The sequence below is a fragment of the Lithobates pipiens genome, unplaced genomic scaffold (genome assembly GCF_037356315.1).
Source record: "Lithobates pipiens isolate NorthernLeopardFrog02 unplaced genomic scaffold, aLitPip1_a1.2 Scaffold_18, whole genome shotgun sequence".
NCBI lineage: Eukaryota > Metazoa > Chordata > Amphibia > Anura > Ranidae > Lithobates > Lithobates pipiens.
Window position 1 is genome coordinate 318496185 of NW_027507758.1, and position 20262 is coordinate 318516446.

The following is a 20262-nucleotide window of genomic DNA, read 5'->3' on the forward strand; positions in this document are numbered from 1 at the left end:
CATGGAATTTGTGATGTTTTATACACTTTTATTCTTATAAGATACAAGTGAGAGAGAATGTGTGTCAGAATGGAGCCGACAGGGGGAGGAGAGAGCTGAGCAGTGAACACGTGCCAGCCCATCCTAGAAATTCTAGTCCCAGGCACACAGAGAATGCAAGAAATCATGGGAATCATAATTTACTTTCCTATTGGCTCTGTGAACTACATTCCCAGATGCCATTGCTAAAAGGAAGCAGGAAGAGAAGCTCTGCGTGCATTTTTGAAATGCCTCTAAAAATGTGTTATCCATAACACAGAGATAAGATTTTTTTTACATAAAAATGATTATGCATATTAAGACTGTAATCAGTGTTAGGCATGATTTATGAAGTAATTCGATTTTTGGTGGTGAAGGTGAACTTACGCTTTAAAGGCTTTCTGAACATTAGACAGCAAGTAATCTACAGAAGGTGTCGGGAAATGGAATACTTCTCAATTACTCACAGATAAGCAAATGGGGTGCATGAATTCTTAAACTGGGAGTTACCTGGATGAGTTCATGGCAGCTATAGTTATAAAAAAAAAAAACACACACTGAATAAAGAGCAAGTAGGGTTTGCTCCCCATTTTACCTGATGTCTACCATTGGTGACTGTCATTAAAACAATTACAATCATGAAAACGTTTTCATTTTAAAACAAACACTCTCTTTGAACTATATTGTTTGCCATCCATTGTATTTCCATCAGTTATCTGATGAAATATAAAATTTACTGTTTTTGTAGAAATAGTCAATATTGAAAAGGCATATCTTTGCAGCTAAACTTCACAAAGAAAAAAAATATATATAATAACCCTAATTCACAGAAGTATGCATAGAGATAAAAGACCACATTTACTGTTGATTAAGTCTGTTGATCTCGTCTTCTTTACGTGTGAGCTCAACTCTTGCTGTTTTTATAAGAGCAGAAATATTCTTCTTTAAACACTGGTTTTCATTTTGTAAGTTGTTGTTCTACAACAAAAATAGAACACTTTTATTCACCAAGTTTAAAAACAAAAACAATCTTAGTCGTACAATATATTTTCAAGGTTACTAGCTTGGGGGTGAAGGGACAATAAAAAAAAAAAAAAAAAAAAACAAAAAAAAAAAAAAAAACCCACAGACAGACAATCTGGGTATACACATACTGAGCTGGTTTGCAGATAGTGGCCCACTTTCAGTATGTGGGTACTGCTGTCCAACAAAAGCCAGTCTAATGGCTGACTTCTGTTGAACAGTCATGTTGAAAAACCAACAAATGGCATTGATCTGTGTATTCTAACTGGTGGAGTAAGGAGAGTCCCCACTGTCAGCTGCTTGTGTTGATGTGAGGATATGCAAGTTTTTTTTCCTTTTAACCCACTTGAATAAAGCAGAAAAAAAAAAAAAAAAACAACTATATATACCCTATTTACGCTACAAAGTGCAATACACGTCAGTGTTATTTTCTGTGGCACTTTCAATTTGCATGCTACTTTGGATCTTTTGTTCAATCAAAGCTGATAGAAAATTCCAAAATAACCATTAAAACTATCAAGCATACAACCAGCATTAAACTTTATTATTAGGATTCTACAATCTCCTAGTAAATAATGTACATATAATACTTTAATCACATCTTTGGAGGAACTTTACAAGTTGAGATCCAGTAAATAGCAGCATGCTACAAGCTCTGCCCACCTGTTTCCGACCACAAAGGTTCAAGGAGACGGCTGTATGATCGACAGTGCTGTTACTTGGAATACAAGGGAGTGGGTGTGTCAATTTATCACTCAACAACAAAAGGTGCTGAAGGTAGAATCCCTGCACACTGGAACCCAGCCGTTACATAGAGAGGTAAAGATATGGCTTCAGCCTGAAATCCTCCTGGCTATGGTCGTCTGACATGTTTCGCCCTGCCTACAGGACCCAGTCATTGAGAAGGATTAAGCTCCATAGGCGAGGCAAAATATGTCAGAGGACCATAGCCAGGAGGAGTTCAGGCTGAAGCCATATCTTTACCTCTCAATATAGCGGCTGGGTTCTGGTGTGCAGCATTTCCTTCTCTCTTGCAAATTGTTTCAGCTAGCCTGAATGAGCTTGTTTGAACATCGACACCCAATCTGTGTCTGGACTGCAGTGTGAAGTCATAGTGTTTTGAGTGGCGCTCCAAGTTTTTTTATATGGAGCAACACAGCTCACAAATGTCCTGTTTGACAGCTGGAAGTTGCAGCAGTGTCAGAACACAGCCCTGCTTTCAATTGTACACAAACAATAGTACAGGGTTTTCATAACAAATAGTAAGTTAACAAAAATCATGAAAGCCCTGTACTGACACTGTTCAGCCTTCAAACAAATACTGCATGTGTGAGCAGCACAGGAACAGTCACAATAGCAAAATTGGGGGGCCCACACCACATAGATCAACCACATCCACTGGTAAGCGAATAGAGGCTACAGTCCCTGTATCTTGGCCACGCCCCTCTGATGGAGTTTCTCCCTGACTGGGCTTTTTTTTTTGGATAGAGTGGAGAAGGATTAGAACACCCATCAGGTTTTATTGCTGCCTGTGTCCCCGTTAGGGAGATTCACCCTCTATATATTTGTCCTGTTTACTAATATTGCAAGTGAAGGTGAAAAAAATCCCAAGTTGTGTGTTGTCCCTAGAAAAGTAATAGAGGAAAAATCTTCCAATGGGGACACTAGTACTTGTGACCTGGGGGTCCTCAACAGATTCCCTCTCACTTCTTGTTTTGGTTAAGAGACCGGAAGTGAAGGTAAATCTCCCCACTGAGATAAATAGAAGAGGTCAAAAATAAACCTTACAGGGGTTATAGCCCTCCCTAACTATCAAATATAAAAAAGGCTTTGCCTATAGTTCTACTTTAATGTACACTATATAGTATTTTCCCCACAGGCTTACAAAGTAATTTTTTGGCCATCACATATTGTAACTAGTAGCAACGCATTTGGATGCATTTTAAAATTAAGTTCGTCTTCCCCCTTGCATTGAAAAAGCGTCAAGCCCACAGTTGTGTGCCATTTTAACTTGCATACACACACACACACACGCACAATTAACTATTTCAAATTTTTATGTACAATGTCTGCATTGTATAAAATTTACTCAAGGTTTTATTAACCGGTTCCCGACCGGCGCATTCTAGCAACTAGTGACACTGATCTCTGCTCCATGTGATTCGAGCAGAGATCAGTGTTCACTAAATGAAAGCCCAGCCCCCCACAGTTCGTAACACACCCCTAGGAACACTTAACCCCTACACTGCCACCCCCTTGTAAACGCTATTAACCAATCAATCGCTTATTGCGATTTTTTTTTAACCAAAAATATGTAGAAGAATACGTATCGGCCTAAACTGAGGGAAAAACATGTTTTTTGTATATATTTTTGGGGGATATTTATTATAGCAAAAAGTAAAAAATAATGAGTTTTTTTCAAAACAGTCGCTCTATTTTTGTTTATATCGCAAAAAATAAAAACCGCAGAGGTGATCAAATACCACCAAAAGAAAGCTCTATTTGTGGGAAAAAAAGGACGCGATTTTCTTTGGGAGCCACGTCGCATAACCGCGCAATTGTCAGTAAAAGCGATGCAGTGCCGAATCGCAAAAAGTGGTCTGGTCTTTGACCAGCAAAATGGTCCGGGGCTGAAGTGGTTAAAGCTGTGAATTCTTACTGGCTAGATTTTGTCACATATTCACCACTAGCACCCACGGTTTACAAAATTTTGAGAAACTTGTATTATGAATTACTGCAACATTTGCATCAGTATAGAACGCTACTTCTGTATTACTATTTGTGTGTGCGATGTAATCCTTGAAGTCACTGGTGGAGACGTGCATTAAAAAAAAAAAAAAAAAAAAAAAAAAAAACTAAACTAAAAACGAGCCTGTTTTAGTCTCAAAAAAAAAAAAAAAAAAAAAAAAAAAAAAAAAAAAAAAAAGGTACCACCACTACTTTTTAAAGGCCAGGAAATTAAGGTCTTGTATAGCTGAAAATGTGAGTAACATTCACTACACTAAAAAGGTTCTTAAAAACATACATCTTAACCAAATATACAAAAGTGATTTTTTTTTAGTGTCTTAAATTTGTACTTTACCAAACACTGCATTTCCTTCAACTTGCTCACTAGCTGTTTCATTTGTTTCTGGCACTTTTCATATTCAGTATTTAGCTAATGAAAAAACAAAAAAACAAAACAAAAAAAAATAAAATTAACACACAAACAAGTTAACAAAGAGACATTTAAATTGCAATGTACATAACTGAGCATAAAGCTACCCTTTCTTGGTCAACTTATTTGAAGTAAATGGAAAAGTTCCATTATATACCACTGCATATGTTTGAGAAGCAGTTTTTTTTAAATCTTTTAATTGATTTATATGAGGGAATGTCTAAAGCGCTATAGAATCATAATACCCAGGACCGCTAATAACATAACTTATATATAAGTTATATATATTCATATGGAGTCTACAGAGCATTGCACCCACGGTCATCAGATCATGGGTGCAATGTCAAGCTCCATGGTGGCAGACGGTATTTTTAGTTTTTTTCATTCACAGATCTCTGTGAATGAATTACATGGCTGTGTAGGGAGAAGCCGCACAGCTGCGCTGGTTTCAAAAAGTGAAGATCCCCTGCCCGCTGTCATAGAGCAGGAGGCACTGCCAGCGGATGCATAGGAGCATGTTACACCCTGAACATCGGTGTAACATACTCCTAAAGGTGAACTTCTTTAAATTAACCATACCCCTTAATACAGTCCTGTGCAGAGCATAAAGCAAAGTACTGGTAAAGCTGTATAGCAAGCACTATAAGAATCCAGCTTTTACTTTCAGGGATCTGTCTCCATGTGTCACCGTTTCCCCTAATAAAAAGTTTGCAGGTATGGAACACCTGTGAACACTCCAATCCATTACCCATAGCAGATGATTGCCAGGCTGCTCAGGCAATTGGCACAGACTTTCGACTCGTTGTAGCAGCTCTAGTTTGACGTAATCGATTACGTCAACTACGAAAATACATCGACATGCGCAAGAAGCGTTGACGCGTCACACGTTGCGAGTTGCAGGTCAATACACCCCCAACGCAGCTTTCAGCGTGGTGCTTCTCTTCCACACAAGATCACCGCTGACTGTGCCGTATCCTCCTCCAGTCCCCATCCGTCCTTCTCCACGCTGCTCCGTGTCTCCCTCTATTCTCAGTGTCCCCCTCCATGCTGCTCCGTGTGTCCCCCTCCATGCTGCTCCCCCTCCATGCTGCCGTCCCCCTCAGTATCTAAGGATGGAGAGCAAATGGACAGAGTCAGTGACCACTGACTGTCTATTCACATAACTGAAACATTCTAACCTCCTGTGATTACGATGTCTCAGTTAATGAATGAAGAGAAGCCGCTGTCTTCTTATTAGTGCAGCGGAGGCTACAGAGAAAGGGACTGGGGAATCTATGTCCCTAGTCCCTTTCCGTCTCAAATGGGAGATGTCAGGAGGTCTGTTAAGACCCCCGATATCTCACCATAGCCCCCCAACAGGGCTGATAAAAAATAAAACACCCACACTGTCCCCCCCCCCCCTTAAAAAAAAAAAGAAAGCATTGTAAAAAAATAAATTATAAACATTCATGAACAGAAAAGAAAAACAGAACATAAAAAAAAAGGTAAGATAAAAGAATATAACTACATACATACATATATGTCTGTGTGGTTATATTCTTTTTTTTTTTTATGTACTTATTTTTTGTAAAGTTATCCAAAAGATTAATTAGCTAATCAAAGAAAAGAACACTAGATTAAGTAAATATAATCGTTCTAGTCGATGACTAATCAAAAATAATAAAAAATAATTGCTAGATTAGTCGACAGACAAAATAATCGTTAGTTGCAGCTCTATTTCAAACAAATTTCATAGCAAGTTAGTTGGGTTCCAGCAGCAGTTTACAACAGCAATCAGAAGTCTGCAAGCACTGGCACAAAAACGTACAACTTTACAATTACTTTAAACTCAAACACGGTTGCTTTTATATTTACTACATACATTATTAAATGATGCTTCCTTAGCAGTTCCTTCTTCTGCAATTATTTCCTCATAGAGGTCCAAGCAGTCTCTTGAAGGACTGGTTGGCTTAGTGGTTTCATCTGCAAGAAAATTAAATAAAAAATAAAAAAAATGATAAAAGCCTTTTTAAAACATTCAAGGCATCCATAATATAACACATAGAAGGTAGTTCTGTTATTATAGAATACATGTATTATATACATAAAGCAGAACAGTTTTCTTACTGATGGTACCAGAATCCACAAAAATAAAAACAATGCAGAAGTTACGCTTGATCTCCTTTACAGTGTAACATTATAGCCTTATAGTGGCTATGTGTAAATCATCCCTGGAGGTAGTAGCTCTCCTGAATCAGGAGTAGGTCTCACATGTTTGCCTAGTATATGATATAGTATAAGGCCCAGCCTAGTATATGATGTTCCGTTAATAGATGCCAGTGCTCAGATAGAATATTGTAAAGTTGATGGTGATGGATCGAAAACTTAGTCACCAAGTAGCCACTATAAGGCCCATCCATGCCCAATGTAGGGCCCCCGTGGAACTTTTAAAATGTGGCCACTGTCCACGTTGTCTGTGGATACATGGAGGGTCAAACCTTCACCCTCCCTAATGGGGAAATTTATTTCCCCTCTTCAACATGCCAACTGTGGTACTAGAAGGGTCGTATACCCGATTGTTTTTCCTACATAGAAGGCCTTGCAGGCACAAACTATCAGGGAATTGCAACAAAGATAGGGAGATCACTTATATCACTCTACTAATGGCAAGCTCACAACAGTGGGCTGCCATATAGGGATTCACCATAGATTTCAATCTGACATTGTAAAAATTTTTGTACTTGAAGTTGTCCCAGAAGACCCAAGAGGTGGCGATTGGGATAGTGAAATCCTAGAGACACAAGTCTATATGGATTGAACGATTCAATGCACTTATACCCCTGGGCCTGAATGAGGCACATTCCTACAAACACTTTCTTTAATTCTTTATATAATTTCAATGTGCCTTCTGTAAAAAAAAAAAAAAAAAAAAAAAAAAAAAAAAAATTGCCCCCGTTTTTACTCTCCAAAATCTCCAACTTTTTTGTTCAGTCCTTTTTTGTTTTACTTTTCCCATCTTACCATCCAGCTTTTGCTTGTCTGCTTAGTATGTACCATTGACTCATAAATTGGAAATTTTGGCTCCGCTAATGTTTGCTGGTTAACATACACATATCTGTATTTTTTTTTTTTTTTAATTTTGTCTTCCAAATGATTTGTAACACTGCTAGACAAGTTGAATAGACGTTTTAGTTTGAAGAAGGTTTTTGACTCAAATTGTTATTCATTGTTTATTAATCATTTGGTTATGTTCCAGTTTAGAAGATTTAGCGATATTTAAATCGCCACTCTTTAGAATTTACCACTTGATTTTTCATTTACATGGTTATTGTACCTGCGTGTCTTTTCCCTGTTGCTAAAAGGCTTGAGGAGTTTATTCTCCCTCCGGCGGCGGTCATGCGCCTCTCCAGTACTGGGCAGACCAGCAAACCAGCCAGCCCGTCCTGTTCTTTACCCCTATGACGCTTCAGCATAATTTTTTTGAGGTGAGTGCGTGTGCGCAGTGACCGACTTGCACGTGCGCACTGTGAGAGTCGGACCCAGTGATGTGGGCGCCAAATGTGATCCGGCGCCCAATTGTACTTCCGAGTTAGGGGCATTTAAGGCAATCTCTTGATCGCCGGTGTGAGACATCAGGCAGCTGGGAATATACGCTCCCCAGTTACAGCAAGCCAAGCCTCCTATGATCTCCATATTAGCACTGAGTACGTTTCCCCCTCCCTGCTGTATTTTCTCGGTCGGCTGTGGCTTCGTTATTTCAACTGGCTTAGCACAGCATGACCCCATACCAACAGCAGGCTAAGAGACTTTTCAATAGAGGTACCTACCTCTAAGATTAAATTATCATTGTTTGCTTTATTTCTATTTTTAGATCATTGTAACACTATCCTGATTAACAGACACCATTAGACTGCATTGACGTTCATTCAGTGAGTCTGATTCTGCTGGGGCCCCCCTTGGAGTGCATATTTAATCCCAGGTGTCATTCATTCAAGGCTATTACTGGGTGGGTAATCTCTATTTCTAGGATATGCACACATTTCTTCTGGTTATGGTTCACTGTGATGTTTTGTATCAATGTTCCACCCTCCTACTTTTTGACCGGTTCACCCTTTTTCCCCACTTGCTTATTTTTTCTGTCCCCTTTCCTACCCTTCTGTCTCTCCCCCCCCCCCCCCCCCTCACTTTCTCTGCCCTTTTAATTTTGCTGTCTCATTTAATTTTCACTGTGCACTGGGGTGCACAGTGAACGAACCCACGTTAGACCAATTAAATTACAAACAATAAAATGTTTTCTAATTTCAGTCCGTCCCAATAGCCCCCCCCCCTTTTCCGCCCCCCGGGGGACTACCCTAGTACAGGGTCTCTCAATCTGTGCCGTTTATTTGCCACAAGGGCCTTAAACGGTGAGTCACGCAGACTCTAAATATATTGTGCTATTTTTTGTTTCTATTAATATTTGCTGTATCATGATGATATTGTAACTATGAGATTGTATTTTTCTATAGATTATTGGGAGAAATATCCTTAAGAAGCAGCGCAGGTCGCAAAACTTGTTGAGGGCTACGTCCATTCCCATATCATTGTGTCTACACATACCTGTGGGGGCCCTCAAATTATTGGTTAAAATCATTGTTTTACCTTGTTCAATGATTAATTGTTGCTATTAGCCACTGTATATTGTTTATCTATTTTAGTAATAAATGCAATTTTTTTTTTTATACAATCCCGTTGTATATTTGGGTACCGAAATAGTCCTTACCATCTCTGATAATCGAAGGCACTACTTAGAGTAGCCCTTGTATTATCCTCTCTCTTTTCACTATATAAATTATAGGATGATGGTACCTAACCCTATCCCTCAAATTTATCTACTGAGGCAACACTTTAATTTATTGCAAACATAAAGCTGCTACCCTGTTTCCCCTAAAATAAGACCTAGCGTGATTGTCGACGATGGCTGCAATATAAGCCCTACCCCCCAAATAAGCCCTAGTTAATGTCCTTCTATGTCTTATTTTCAGGGTAGGGCTTATTTTTGGGGAAAGAGGATGGGGTTTATTTGGGGGGTAGGGCTTATATTGCAGCCATCACCGACACTCATGCTAGGTCTTATTTTAGGGGAAACAGGGTAGTAGCTTGCCAGATCCTGGGCTTGCTGAACAGGATAACCTTGAACCTGTTTAAATGGGTCTCTCAACGATTAACCAATTACTGTCAGCGCAGGCTGAGACACTCAATCTGAAAAAAACGTTTTTTTTTCTTTTTTTTTTTAACCACTTCCCAACTGGCGCACACCGATGTACGTCGGCAGAATAACATGGGCAGGCAAATGGGCATACCTGTACGTCCCTTTAAATTTGCCGCCCTGCCGGCGGTGCGCTCGCGTGCCGGTCGGGAGCCCCGTGAGTCCGGTCGCGGGTCTCGCGGACTCGATCGCCGCAGGCACACCCGCGATCGTCTCATGGGGTGGCTGAACTAGGAGATGCCATTGTAAACGGCATCTCCCAGTTCTACCTAGCAACAAGTGACGCTGATCTCTGCTCCATGTGATTGGAGCAGAGATCAGTGTTCACAAAGAAAGCCAAGCCCCCAACAGTTAGTAACACGCCCCTACACTGCCACCCACTGGTTAACCCCTTCACTGCCATTTACACAGGAATCACTGCATTTGTATAGCAGCGATTGCTGTATAAATGACAATGGTCCCAAAAATGTGTCAAAAATGTCCGATGTGTCCGCCATAATGTCGCAGTCACAATAAAAAAAAAAAAAAAAAAAGCCATATAGCTATCTAGCCTATTTTGTAAACACTAACTTTTGCACAAACCAATCAATCGCTTATTGCGATTTTTTACCAAAAATATGTAGAATACGTATCGGCCTAAACTGAGGGAAAATTTTTTTTTTTTTTATATATATTTTTGGGGGATATTTATTATAACAAAAAGTAAAAAATAATGCGTTTTTTTTTTCAAAATTGTCGCTCTATTTTTGTTTATAGCGCAAAAAATAAAAAACCACAGGGGTGATGAAATACCACCAAAAGAAAGCTCTATTTGTGGGGGAAAAAAAAGGACGTCAATTTTGTTTGGGAGCCACGGCGCACGACCACGCAACTGTCAGTTAAAGCGACGCAGTGCCGAATCGCAAAAAGTGGTCTGGTCTCAAGCCAGCAAAATGGTCCGGGGCTGAAGTGGTTAATAGGAGTTCCAACTTTTTATCCGTTGGATCCCTAAGCATTTGAGCATTGTGTGCCAGACAAGTTAAACTCTTATTCACAGAGGATATAGCAGCATTAATTGCTGGTATACCCCAATTTTAGTGAATTTTCACCGCCATAGGATAAAGTGTGGAGGGGAAAAATAATTAAAAAAAAAAAAAAAAAGCTCATCTGGGTGATCCACTCAGATACAAAAAGCTTTTCCAGCAATGAATGGACAGGAAAGGCATGCACAGCTTGAGGAGGCTTTAGCAAACACTCAGTTAGGGGTACATAAATGTGGAGCGGACCATTCAGCAAGAAATTGCACCATAAATCTTACAGATTGTGAAAGCTGATCCCTCCCACATTTGACACCTCAGTAGAGGAGTCATCAACTTCATCACGGTAACCCCCCCTTTTTTTTTTTCAATCCTATCATGGCTGAGGAAAAAAAAAAAACCTTTTTAGTAAAATAAACAGGGACTGCAGTGTTGAAAATAGTTGCAAACATTTCATGGCCCGATTGCTCACTGACCAGCCACCCCCTCTCAGGGGAGGATGCCATTGTAGAGAGGAGTAGGCTTTCCAGAGCTGGAGGGAGACCGTTTAAGCCCTTTTTTGGGGGTGTTTCAATCCCCCTTTCTGACCTTAGCGCGATGCACAAAAGCAGAGGTACTATCAGAAAAAATAAAAAATAAATCACATCCACTGCTTGAGCAATAGTCCAGCCACTGCTGCTGCTATTAACACTCAGCCTGATGCTTTTAGTACACGTGTCAGGGAATGCCTGTCACCAACCTCTTATGTGCCCCTTTTTCTGCTATTGTGTCCCTCCGACATCTGCAGCCAGCATAAATGTAGCTTTTAAACATACTCCCATGCTGGACGTTGGAGGATGCCAACGCCGCCCCATCACATCGCAGTCCCCCCACTTTTCAAAAGATCCAACGGGATCTGCATGTGCGTGTGGTTAGGAGACCCGTAACAAGCTGCCATGCAGGGGCGGTGAAAAAAAAAAAAAAATGGAGGCATCAAACGTTTTTGGCTTCCCCCTTGCAGGAAGAGGGGGAGAGCTTTGTCCAGGTGGGGGGGGGGGGGGTGTTTTGTGGAGGAAACCCCCCCCCAATCTTACTAGAGGTCTGAGCTGCTCGCCAGAGGGAAGCCTGCTGCTTCTGTGACACAGCGTGAGGTTTCAGGAAAGCATGACAAGGTACGTGCTCCATAGGCACGCTCCTTTCTGCAAACCAGCGCCCCCTGGTGGGCAGTTGTGTGATGAGCATGGCTTGCTCTTACTCCAGCACCACCCCCCCCCCCACACACACACACACACACACCCCCCTTCCCAGTTTTACGGCTGGGGTTTGGGTTGTGGGCTTGATTGGTCACCTATTCCTTTCCCCTGCTGTGGATGGGTGCCACTTGTCAGTGCTGCAACGTTAGATAACTTGACCACGTAGCCTCCTTACAAATTTGATCTGATCTGGGGTGGCACCAGCTCTTTCTGCCCATGTAGTGGCCAGCGCTCTAGTAGAGTGTGCGCGGATTCTCGGCAGGGGAGACAAACTCATCTGGGAATAAGCTTCTGAAAATAGCAGATATTGGCCAATTAGTAATTGAGCCCTTTGATGCTAAATAAAAAGAGTCAGAAGACCTAAAAGTTCCTTGTAACTTCCAAGTAATATAATAAAATTATTCTTTCATCTAAGTTATGGAATAAATTCTTCCTTTTTTCCAGAAGGATTTGAACAAAAAGTTACCAGGATGATTATGAACTGACGCTACTATTGGAAAAAAAACAAATCTGTTTTAAGTACAATCCTGTCTGGGTAAATTAACAAAAACAGGTTCCTCGACTAATAGAGCGTGTAGTAGAGCTGCACGATTCTGGCTAAAATGAGAATCACAATTGTTTTGCTTACAAGATAGACCACGATTCTTGCGGTGCAACATCATCGTTCACATAAAAAAAAAAAAAAAAAAAAAAAAAAAAAGTGGCCTAACTTCACTGTTTCGTTTTTTATTTATTGGAGTGTATTTTTTCCCAAAAAATTGCATTTGAAAGACCACTGGGCAAATACAGTGCGACATAAAATATTGCAGCAATTGACATTTTATTCCCTTGGGTCTCTGCTAAAATATATTATATATAATGTTTGGGGGTTCCCAGTGATTTTCTAGCAAAAAAATATTGATTTTAACTTAAGAAAGAAGTGTCAGAAAAAGATTTAGACTTTAAGTGGTTAAACTTCCTGCATTTACATGTTGTTGAAAACTTGGCAGTCTGCCTGGATTTTCTTCTTTACACTCAAATGGAAATGTCTGTCTTAAGAAGGAAGTTAGTTACAATGTTTCATTTTAAAAACTTGGCAGACTGCTGGATGTTTTCTTTTGACAGCTGAGTGAGCAGATAATTCTTTCCACTTGCTATATGAAAGAATTGGCAAACGCTGCAATATAGAGGGGTTGAATCAAGATCACGATTTTTTAATGATAAATTGTGCAGCTCTAGCGTGTAGTTCACCGATTCTTCTTGCAGACATAAAATGGTATTCTTAGTTGTAGTTAAGAGTTAAATAACTTAATGAGATTGTCTAACTGTTCAAAAGGATCTTTTGTGAAGGCTTGCAAAACTGACAGGCCCCATTTAGGAAAACGTTTAGTAGGATCTGGTCTGGACCCAGTAAGTGCCTTAACCACTTTCAGACCGTACGGTTTTGCTGGCTTAAGACCAGACCACTTTTTGCGATTCGGCACTGCGTCGCTTGAACTGAGAATTGCGCGGCCGTGCGACGTGGCTCCCAAACAAAATGGATGTCCTTTTTTTCCCCACAAATAGAGATTTCTTTTGGTGGTATTTGATCACCCCTGCATTATTTTTTTGCTATAATAAATATCCCCTCCAAAAAAAAAATATGTATGTATGTACGTACACACACACTTTTTTTTGCGCAAAATTCATAGCGTTTACAAAATAGGGGATAGTTTTATGGCTTTTTATAAAAAAAAAAAATTTTTTACTAGTAATGGCGGCTTTTTATTGTGACTGCGACATTATGGCGGACATATCAGACATTTGACACATTTTTGGGACCATTGTCTTTTATACAACAATCAGTGCTATACAAATGCACGGATTCCTGTGTAAATGACACTGGCAGTGAAGGGGTTAACTGGCGTATACTAGAGGCTCTGACAATCCTTTGTTCCTTAACTGTTCCTTGAATACCAGGCGGTGAGACTTAATCTGGCTATATCCAGGTGATATACTGGGCCTTGAAGTAGTAAGTCCTATCTGAGAGGAAGCTGCCAGAATGGTTTGACTGTAATTTGTAAAATGGAGGAAAACCAGGCTCTTTCCGGCCAGAACGGATCAGAATTCTTGACACTTTTTCCTTTTGCATTTTCCTCAATACCAGTGGATTTAGCTGAAGGGGGGTGGGAGGCATAGCCATGAAAGTAGGGATGTGCCAAGGCATCTATCTCTAGTGAGCCGCTGTCTCGGTGCAGAGAAAAGAACTGAGGGTGCTGAGCATTTTATTTGGATGCAAACAAAGCCACTTGTGGACGCCCCCACATCCTTGTGATCAATGAAAATATTTCCAGATTCAAGCTCCATTCTGCTTCCTGAATTTGTAATCTGCTCAAGAAATCTGCTAATTCTTTCAGCATGCCTTTGAGATGCACTGCGGACAGGGAGTGTAAATGCTTCTCTGCCTACTCCAGGATTTCTGCTGACAGCAATACAAAAGCCTTGCTTCTTGGGGCCCCGTTTGTTCAGGTATGCCACGGTAGTGGCATTGTCTGATGGAATCTGCGCATGGAAGGTTTGGAGAGAAAGCAGCCAATGATAAACAAAGCCGTCCTAACTCCCTCCAGTTTGAGGACCTTCCTGCTCCGGAACGGGGACAAAATTTCCTGTGCTATATTTTGATCTTAGCCCCCCCCCCCCCCCCCAAAATAATGGCATCTGTTGTGACTCTGTCGGAAAAGACCATAGTAAGCCCTTTGACAAAACTGACTGACTTCTCCACCACCACAGGGTCGGGAGGAGCTTCCACCATTACTTTTGTAAATATTCATGGGACGGATGAAAGCCCAAAAGGGAGGGCCTTGAATTGTAGATGCAGAACCTCCTTCCCCATATTTATTGCCAGCCTGAGGTACTCTTGAGACAGAGACTGTAGGTCTCAGTCTCCTCAATCCAGCTCTGAAAGTTCAGTTTCTAGGTTATCAAATTGATTATGTAGAACAAAGGTTTTTTTTTGTCCAGAAGAAAAGAAAAAAAAAACAAACAGTCATGAGTGTAATAGCCAGGCTACAAACAAAGCAGGAGATATCAATCAGATTATGTCAAGGAGGATATCAAGTCCAGATAAGGGATTACCGCAAGTAATTCTTGCAGACGGAGAGGAGCAAGAGCACCACCATTACTTTTGTAAATATTCATGGGACGGATGAAAGACCAAAAAGGAGGGCCTTGAATTGTAGATGCAGAACCTCCTTCCTCATATTTATTGCCAGCCTGAGGTACTTTTGAGACAGAGACTGTAGGCACATGCAGGTACGCATTTCTTAAAATCGATTGATGCCATGAAGCATCCAGACGAAAAAATGGAGTCCATGCGGAATCTCCTGTATTGGACTGACCCGTTTAAAAGTTTTACGTTAAGAATGAGACGAAAGCTTCTCAACGGTTTCTTTAATCAGAAAAATATGGGAAAACAAACACTGATAACAATCCTCTGGAGATACCCAAATCACAACTCCCTCTTGCATCAAATCCCCTAACAGGTTCTTCATGGCTAGTCCCTTTGTTGTATCCCTTGGTAGGTTTGTCACAAATTATCTTTCTGGAGGAAGGTCCGAAAGCTCTATTTTGTATCCCTGGGCCACCATGTCTAGAATAAATGGGTTTTCTGTCATGCTTGCCAGGTAAGGAAGGAATTTCTGAAGCCTCTTCCAGTGGCAATGACGAGTCATTGAGATTTATTGGTTGGCGCACGAGGATGAAAAAGGAGTTTGAGGTTGAAAAAGCTGCTTAACAGAAGGCTTTTTCTTTACAAAATTAAAATATTTTATCCGCTGTCCAAAACTTAATCCAGATCAGGAAAAATGGGATTCCACACAAATTACTTTTAGACGCTGCATCTCCTTGCCAGGTCTTCAGTCATAGGGCTCTCTCTCCTGGCTGAATTAGTTAAGGCCACGGATCTAGCTGACATCCTTGAAAAATAATCTCCTGCTTGGGTGAATCTGCTATAAATGTGGACTTTTAACTGATTTAGCCAGAACTCCATGTTTCTAGAAACACAGGTAGTAGCCATAACCAGTTTGAGGTTGCCCATGATGAATTGCCAAGCCTTTTTAAGCTATTGAGCCACCCTTTTGTCCATGGGATCTTTTAATATTCCCACGTCTTCGAATGCCAAGTCGTCGATCTGGAAACTTGGGAAAACGCAGTCCAATTTAGGAACTTTGTTCTAAAGCGACTCTGGGTCTTCATTGAATGGGAAGCGTCTTTTAAAGCTATCTTGGGGAAAAAAGGATTTTTCTTTGGATCCGCCCATTCCTTTTTGATGGCTTCAGAGATTACCAAATGCACAGGGAAAGTGCGACTTTGTTTCACTAAGCCCTGCGTACATTCAGTCATGCAGGGATAATTATTTTCTTCACCTAAACCCAATGTTGCATAGACTGCTTTCAACAGACTGTCTACTTGTTCTAAGGACAGTTTATATCTTAAAAAGGTGCATCTTCTGCCCCTTCCTCTTCTTCCCTGGAGTGAGAGGGGGAATACTCCGCCTGGGTAGGAGGACCAACTTCAGAATCCACTGCTGGGATTAAATTGTGAGCCCTGAGAGAACCCTGAGATAGTTGGCTGACTCAGGGATGGTGTTGTAAGAGAAGAGCGAAAAGAATGGATAGTAGCATCCAGCTCTTTCTTAGCTGATGCGATTAAATCGCTGCCCGCAGAAGAAGCTTCTTCCTTAACTAAGGAGTTAATGCAAATTTGACACAGTCTTCTTCCAACCCTTTGGTAACTTGGTTTTAAATGGGGGGCATTTGCAGAAAAACGACAAAAAAAAAAAAGAACACCAGAGCATCCCAGGGAGTCAAACATGCCTCCTAACAGGCTCACAGGTAGTACAAAAGCCAACTCCTTGTGCCCAGACAGGCACCAGCCATCGGGGGGGGGGGATATGGAGAGAGAGAGGCACCACAGAATACAGGGTAGACCCCCAAACCCCCTTACTTGGGCCTTAATGGTGCCTGCGCCCATCCCACTTGCTGCTGCCAGAGTCCATCATGGTGCTGCTTGTTAGTGGCTTATAGGCACCAGGATAGCTGATCCCCTCTCCCCCTGCACAATTTCCGGGGAAAATTACACTGGGTCCGTTTCTTGTTGCCGCCCCTTGCTGGATACCCGATTTCCGGCCGGCCAAGTCTCTACTCTGCCAAAAATAAGGCGGTGGCCTGTTATGCTGACATGCTGGGGAACCCCGTGAATGGCTGCCGCTACCTAGGAGCAGCCCCAGAAACAGTCAAGCTCTCTCTGAATGGAAGAAGGAGCCCACTTATCAGTTACTCTTGGTGTGGCGTGGGAAAGGCAGACTCTCTGAAGGCAAAAAGGTATGGTGGGTAGGCAGACTGGCCTCTCAGCACAGCACCTAAGAGACGCCGACTCCCTCTAGGTGACGGAGGAAAAAAAACTGACGAGCTGTGGGGAGAAGCCTCCTTTTAAAGTTTGGCATATCCTAGTGGGTGAAACCACTCTCAGGTGCTGTCCTGAAAGACATTTAGGGAAATGCCTGCTTTTTATTGCAAAGTTTGCTAGAAAGGGTATACAGCGTGCAGAGGGTTCATCCAAAATTTCTAGCGTGAACATGTGGCTACACCACTTTAGTGCCTAGTAGCGCTCCCCCATTTTGTGTGTCTGTCCCATGTTGACATGATGTTAGCATTGCATTGGCAAATTGGCCATGAGAGGGATTATTTTGATGAAGTTGGCCAGCTTAAACATGTATTGCAATATGTGGGAACTAAAAACCCGTTTTTCATTGCAAGGCTTGTTAGAAAGGGTATATAGCAGCATGCAGAGGGTTCATACAGAATTTCTAGTGTTAAATCTTTACATTCTGTTCTTTAATTTTTCAAGAAAACAAGCATGAAAGCAAGGCATTGCTTGGCAGGTCATAACGGCATTATGCTGGAAAGAAAATCTGCTTTATTTCAAAGGATCTAGTTATTCTGCAGGGAACTACAGAAAGGCTGATTCATTCCTTGTTTGTCCAACAAAAAGTAATAAATACATTACCTGGTACAGTCACTGACATGTCCAGTCCATCATATAGGTCAACTGAACTGGCCTCACTTTTAGCAGGAGACCCTGAAAAAAAAAAAAAAAAAAAAAAAAAGAAGGAGTAATTTTATTTGCAATCCTCATACAAGGCTAAGCAAGGACAACAACCCAATCCAAAAAAGAGCTAGTACCAAAAAACAGCAAAGTATTAACCACTTCAGTACAGGGCACTTAAACACCTTCCTGCCCAGACCAATTTTGAGCGTTCAGCGATGTCGCACTTTGAATGACAATTGCGCGGTCATGCTACACTGTACCCAAATGAAATTTTTTATAATTTTTCCCCCCACAAATAGAGCTTTCTTTTGGTGGTATTTGATCACCTGTGCGGTTTTTTTTTGCTAAACAAAAAAAAAAATACTGAAAATTTTGAAAAAAAAGTTTTGTTTTTTGTTTCAGTTTCAAAACTTTGTAAATAAGTAATTTTTTTCCTTCACTGATGGGGTTACACTGATGGGCAATGATAAGGCGGCACTGATGGGCACCGATGAGGTGGCACCAATGAAGTGGCACTGATGAGGTGGCACTGATAGCTGGCACGGATTGGCATGGATAGGCGGCACAGGTGGACACTGATAGGTGGCATTGTATTATAATATACTGTACTAATGGATGCCAATCAGTGCCAAACAATAATGCATGCCAATCAGTGATGCCCATTGTGGGCACCGATTGGCATCCATTGTGGCACTGACTGGAATCCCTGGTGGTCTAGGGTGGCATACCTTGTCCTGGGCATCCCTGGTGGTCCAGTGTGGGCATCCTCGGGGGGGCTGTGCTGATAATCGATCAGCGCAGGCCCCCCTGTCAGAGGAGCAGCCGATCGGCTCTCCTCTACTCGCGTCTGACAGACGCGAGTGAGGAAAAGCCGATCACCGGCTCTTCCTATTTACACTGTGATTGGACATGGCTGATCACGTGGTAAAGAATCTCCGTCGGAGACTCTTTACCGAGATCGTAGTTGCAGGGTGTCAGACTGACACCCTGCAACAATGATCGCCGCGATGCGCGCCCCCCCGTCATATGACGTCCGATCAGGATTATGAAACCACTTTGCCACCGTCATTTTGTTATAGGGTGGGCGGCAAGTGGTTAAAACCGTTAGACCCCTTTCACACTGGAGGTGTTTTTCAGGTGCTTTAGCGCTAAAAATAGCACTAGTAAAGCAGCTGGAAAAAGCCTCATCTGCAATCCCGGTGTGAAAGCCCAAGTCCCCCGCAAGCGCCCGAAAAGCTTTGCAAAAAAAAAAAAACGCTAAATGCGGCGCTTTACTTCCGACACCCAGGCACTGGCAGTGTGAAAGGGCTCTTAGTGAAAATTCAGCTTAAAAGCCATGTTCTCCTTTAAGAAAATAAATGCATATATTTTGCAGGAAAATTGTGTATTTTTTTTCCCCACAGAAGCCTTTAAAGCATCGCACACACGATTAATGGATTGCGAGTGCAATATCAGGCTCCTGCACACTCTCCCTCCAGCTCTCTGCTCATACCCCTATAATGGCTTTCAGTTAGGTAACTGGAGGAAATATGTTGAATGAAATACGAGTGACCCGATTAGCTCACTCATGTTCCATTAATAACTACAAGTCTTTCTGCTGTGCTGTCAGATGGGACTTGTAGCGTATTCAAAGATCTCTGTGAATGAATTTAAGCAGCTGTCGCAGAGCTGTGCCGATTTTAAAAGGGAAGAAGGCTGTGGGCGCACATGGGGGGCACTTAGCAATATGTTACACCCTAAATACTCCACCTTAAGGTAAAGTTAGCCTTTGAAACTCATAATGTGAGCTACTTCTCTTACTAGAATAAAAATCCTGCTAAACTACATAGCCCATATATGAAACAAAAAACTGTTGAAGCCCCCCCATCTCCACCTACACACTCAAGCGTAAATGTACTGTATATGTGGCTATGTTATATATTGCTGTGCACTCTGGGAGAAAAACAAAATAAAAAATAAAATGCACACACTTTTAAACGAACACAATAAATTACTTGCCATCTGCAAATGCTTGAAAGATCAACATTGCAATGCATCCATGCACCATATTATAGAGCTATACAGTCTAGTTTTAATGTAACTTGCCATACAAATCTTGAAAATCCATTACATCCAGGTCACACAGGGCTTTCTTGGCTGACATCTTGCTGGTTTATGTAACCATCTGCAGGGAAATTATAGTGTAATGTTACTTAAAGGTCAAGTCCACCTTTTTAACGTAATAATAAATTCACATATTTTTGCAAGGAAAAAAAAAAAAAAAAAAAAGAAGAAGAAGGGGGGGGGGGGGCATGCATTATTATTTCTGCATAGGAGGGTGAAAGGAATTGTACCTGCGGTCAGTGCCAGGATCCTGCAGGTTCTTCCTCCAGCTCTCTATCCATACAGATGTACAGGCTTACTATTGGAGAGCTGGAGGAAGTGGTAAGGGACTACAGTTTGAGGGAGTACAGTGATCACACTTGTATAAAGGACTACAAGTCCATCTGTTGCCGTAGAAGACAAGACTTTTTAATTAATTCA

General features: G+C 41.4%; 1 protein-coding gene across 4 annotated transcripts in view; it reads right to left on the minus strand.

Annotated features, from left to right (window-relative positions):
- The window catches only part of CASP8AP2 (caspase 8 associated protein 2), a 49543-nt gene that overhangs the window by 16618 nt on the left and 12663 nt on the right, over positions 1 to 20262 (minus strand). For 3 of the 4 annotated variants that reach the window (XM_077487247.1, XM_077487245.1, XM_077487246.1), the window contains exons 2-6: positions 19825 to 19903; positions 17698 to 17769; positions 6060 to 6160; positions 4124 to 4198; positions 881 to 996 (exon numbers count right to left, since the gene is read on the minus strand). In XM_077487247.1, coding sequence (XP_077343373.1) covers positions 881 to 996; positions 4124 to 4198; positions 6060 to 6160; positions 17698 to 17769; positions 19825 to 19882 — 422 coding nt within the window. In that variant the 5' untranslated portion in view covers positions 19883 to 19903. Of the gene's footprint in view, positions 1 to 880; positions 997 to 4123; positions 4199 to 6059; positions 6161 to 17697; positions 17770 to 19824; positions 19904 to 20262 lie in introns of those variants that run through there. The other variant, XM_077487248.1, reaches the window with a different exon arrangement.